This window comes from Verticillium alfalfae, genomic scaffold (genome assembly GCF_000150825.1).
Source record: "Verticillium alfalfae VaMs.102 supercont1.1 genomic scaffold, whole genome shotgun sequence".
NCBI classification, from domain to species: domain Eukaryota; kingdom Fungi; phylum Ascomycota; class Sordariomycetes; order Glomerellales; family Plectosphaerellaceae; genus Verticillium; species Verticillium alfalfae.
In genome coordinates this window covers 3,503,407-3,507,165 of record NW_003315038.1, presented here as the reverse complement: position 1 = coordinate 3,507,165, position 3,759 = coordinate 3,503,407, and the positions used below count along the sequence as shown (strand labels likewise).

Genomic DNA, 3,759 nt, shown 5'->3' with positions numbered 1-3,759 from the left:
TTCGAAGAAATCTTCGCAGCAACACATTCTGCAGATGTCAGTGACTGCCGGGTGACATACAAGAGCCACGATTGCGAAAGACATAAAGGCAGCTTGAACCTAGCCGACTACATACCGGCAGCATCGCCAAAAAGACTGCATCGCAGCGACATGACGGTAGATGATGACGATTTGGCCGACCAGCGTGGTGACGTTGACCACCGTGCCGAACACATCCATATTCAGATCTCTGGGTTACGAAGCAAAGTGCCAGATTGGCTAGCGCAGAGAAGAGTGCGAAGGGAATGCACACTCTGCGATTCTGCTTGAAGACCAAATCACCGCGGCTCGCTCTGATTATATGCATGTCGTCTTCAGCCGCTCCAGGGCTGCATTGATCATGCGACGTCGGTGGTACATCTGAGATCAAGGCCGAGGCCACGAGGTACCTACCTACTGAGGGGTATCTCAGCTCTATACCATCTATAAAAACGAAAAAAAAAAAAAAAAAGAGGACAAGACAGGACGCACACTACAGACTAGCGTCTCTGGGATTCGACGATTGTGCCGTACTTGCGTAAGGTTCTTCATCTTCAGGTGCTTTATCTGCCTCACATTAACGAATGCAACATCCATTGGCGCTGGGGTGGGACTGTGATTTGCGCCCCCACCATGTGGCACTCTGCAGGGTCTTGCTCGACACAGGGGCGCCCTTCATGCTGCATGTGTCTTCCTCCTTCTGCCGCGAGCCTGCGTCGACTTCAATATTCACCCGGCGACCTGTTCTTCCACTTTGATCCTGCCCCTCACCATGGCTGAACGCCTCCCGTTTCCCCGCTGCCGATGCGGCTAGGCTCGAAGCACAGCTGCCCTCGAACCAGGCAATCGCACTAGCTACATCAGAATCACGTCCCTTCGTGACGCTCACCTTTGCCACGTCACTCGACTCGTCGCTATCGCTGGCACCGGGCACGCGCACGCGGCTTTCAGGGTCCGAGTCCAAAGCCATGACGCACTACCTGCGCAGCCGCCACGATGCCATCTGCGTGGGTGTCGGCACCGTCGTCGCCGATGACCCGGCGCTCAACTGCCGCATCGAGGGCGTCGGCCTCAAGAAGCAGCCGCGTCCTATCATTATCGACCCGAGCTGCCGGTGGGAGGTGTCAGCGCGGAGCAAGGTGCTCGAGGTCGCGCGAGCGGGCCTGGGACTCGCGCCGTACGTCATCACCTCGAGATGGGACGTCGACCCTGCGAGACGGGGGTTGCTCGAGCAGCACGGCGGCAAGTTCATCACGGTGCAGATGGACGCGGCGGGCAGCGGTCGGTTTGCGTGGCGGGATATCCTGGCGGCGCTTCACCGCGAGGGCCTAGGCAGCGTCATGATTGAGGGCGGCGGCCAGGTCATTAACTCGCTGTTAGCACCTACCAGTCACCATTTGGTCGACTCTGTCATTGTAACCATCGCGCCGACGTGGTTGGGCCAGGGAGGTGTAGTCGTCTCTCCTGAGCGAGTCGAGCAAAATGGCACTGCCATTTCGGCGGCGAGACTGTCTCACGTCTCATGGCATCCTTTTGGAGAGGATGTAGTGCTGTGCGGAAGGCTCGGACCTCAACAGTAGGGAGGAAGGCTTCTCCTGGCTCGGAGCTATGCACCGGTAGGAATGTCATGTCGAAAGCGTAGCCTTGGCAGCCAGCCAGCAGAGCCTTCTCTTCTTCTAAAGATCTTCCAAGGCCCGATTGCCAATCGAGCCATCCATCCGTTGGTGCTTGCTGCTACGTGGTTTGGGGTCGTCCTTGCCTAAGCTTACAGCAAGTACCTCGGGGCCAGGCCAGACGCGCCTGTCCAAGGTAGGCAGGTAGGAGGAGGTGGGTACCGTGAACAGGTAGGGCAGGAGGCAGGTTAGCAGGCAGGAACAGCTCAAGCTCGAACCCCGCAGTGCAATGCACTAACGCCGCTTCCCGGTACCTGACTTGCTACTGCCCCTCCCTCATCGTCACCGGACCCCTCCGTCCTCCGCCTTGCACCTTGGACGGCCTAATTCATAATTTTTCTTCCAACTCCGGCAGCTGTACACAACCATTATTGCGACTTTCTCTTCCCAAGTTCTCTCATTCTTCCCTTCGCTCTCCTTGCCAACCTTGTCTTATACTTGCGAAACAGAACCACAATACTTCGCGCAGCCCGAATACTCGCCCCCCTCCCAAACTTCCGCCATGGCGTCCTCAACCTTGCCCAAGATTACCGTTCTCGGTTCCCTCAACATCGACCTTACCTCCTATGTCCCCCATCACCCTCTTCCCGGCGAGACGATGACCTCCAACGCCTTTGCCGTCTCGCCCGGTGGAAAGGGCGCCAACCAGGCCGTCGCCTGTGCGAAGCTCTCGCGGGCCCGCGATCACGCCACCAACTCGGAGTCCACCGCCGCCATCGTATCCATGGCTGGCGCTGTTGGTGACGACTCCCACGGTTCCCTCCTTCTCTCAAACCTTGCCGCCCACGGCATCGACACGTCCCAGATCACGAAAGACACTGCCGCCACCGGCACGGCCATCATCATTGTCGACGAGCCCACGGGCCAGAACCGCATCATTCTCTCCCCCGGCGCCAACCACGCCCCCGCCATCACCTCCCTCTCCGCCCTCCCCCAGACCACGCCCCCGGACCTGCTCGTGATGCCTCGAGATCCCTCTGCCTACAGTCCTCGCTGCCCTCCAGACCGCCAAGACGGCTGGCGTCCCTGTCCTCCTCAACCCAGCCCCGGCCCAACCCCTCCCCGCTGAAGCCTACGACGGCCTCGCCCACCTCGTCGTCAACGAAACAGAGGCGTCCATCCTCTCCCGCCTCCCAGAGTCCGAGCTCGACACTCCCGAAGGCTGCAACCGTGTCGCCAAGTGGTTCCTCGACCAGAACGTCCAGAACGTCATCATCACCCTCGGTGGTCGCGGTGTCTTCTACGCCAACGCCACCGGCAGCCACGCCCTCGTCCCCGCCGAGAAGGCCACAGTCGTCGATACCACCGCCGCCGGCGACACCTTTGTCGGCTCGTACTGCGTCGACGTCGTGCGCGCCGCCAAGGAGGGCGCCGCCCTTTGACATTGAGCAAGCCATTCGCAGCGCCAACCACGCCGCGGCCAAGACGGTCGAGAGAAAGGGCGCGCAAGACTCCATTCCCTGGAGGGATGAGGTGCTCTAATAGAGTGCGGCTGCACGTTGATGTTTTTTATACAAAATTGTTCAAGGATGAAAACAATGGAACGAGGAATGAGAATCAAGAGTGAACTTTAGATATGGGTCATAGCCATGATGGATGGCCAGGATTGGCATTTCCAGGTTGATCGAAAAAAGAGGCAGGGATTCCGCTTACGAGCACCCATCGGCGCCAGGTAGTCAGGCTCAAGGAAAACATAACGCAAGATTTATCCATTCAATTTTATTGATGAGGTCTCTCATCCAAGGGCATGGTCACCAGAAGTGGCTATGCTCGTTCGCCAACCTGCCATGGCACCAGGCGTACCTTGCTAAAGCACTGTAGACATCACCACCAGTTCGACCAGTTCCACCGCCCACCGTCATTTCTCCCTCTCTCGCTGCCCCTTCTCACCAGAGTCTGCCCTCCTTTGCGGGCTTTCACACCCTTCGCTGACTCCCGACAACTCTGGTTTTCCGCATGGCCTCCTGCAGACGAGGCTGAAGCCAAAATCGCACTTGGTGAACTTGTCGCAACAGTGTTGCCAGCCGTCGACGCCCGATTTCGAAGGGTCAGATCCGAAGGCCACGGA

At 58.6% G+C, this 3,759-nt stretch overlaps 3 protein-coding genes across 3 annotated transcripts in view; 2 read left to right on the top strand and 1 right to left on the bottom strand.

Moving 5' to 3' along the window:
* Positions 1-152, bottom strand: part of VDBG_01059 (hypothetical protein) — a gene marked incomplete at both ends in the record, with an annotated part of 2,453 nt that extends 2,301 nt beyond the window's left edge. The window contains one exon of the mRNA XM_003009330.1: positions 116-152. Coding sequence (XP_003009376.1) covers positions 116-152 — 37 coding nt within the window. The remainder of the gene's footprint in view (positions 1-115) is intronic.
* An 834-nt stretch (positions 153-986) lies between these two features.
* VDBG_01058 (5-amino-6-(5-phosphoribosylamino)uracil reductase) lies at positions 987-1,598 on the top strand (the record flags this gene model as incomplete). Its single annotated transcript, XM_003009329.1, has 1 exon — positions 987-1,598. One exon carries the CDS (start codon positions 987-989, stop codon positions 1,596-1,598), a length of 612 nt encoding a protein of 203 aa, XP_003009375.1.
* Positions 1,599-2,193: 595 nt separating this feature from the next.
* Positions 2,194-2,760, top strand: VDBG_01057 (ribokinase; the record flags this gene model as incomplete). The annotated part of the gene is made up of 1 exon (XM_003009328.1): positions 2,194-2,760. One exon carries the CDS (start codon positions 2,194-2,196, stop codon positions 2,758-2,760), a length of 567 nt encoding a protein of 188 aa, XP_003009374.1.
* Between the last annotated feature and the right edge of the window lie 999 nt (positions 2,761-3,759).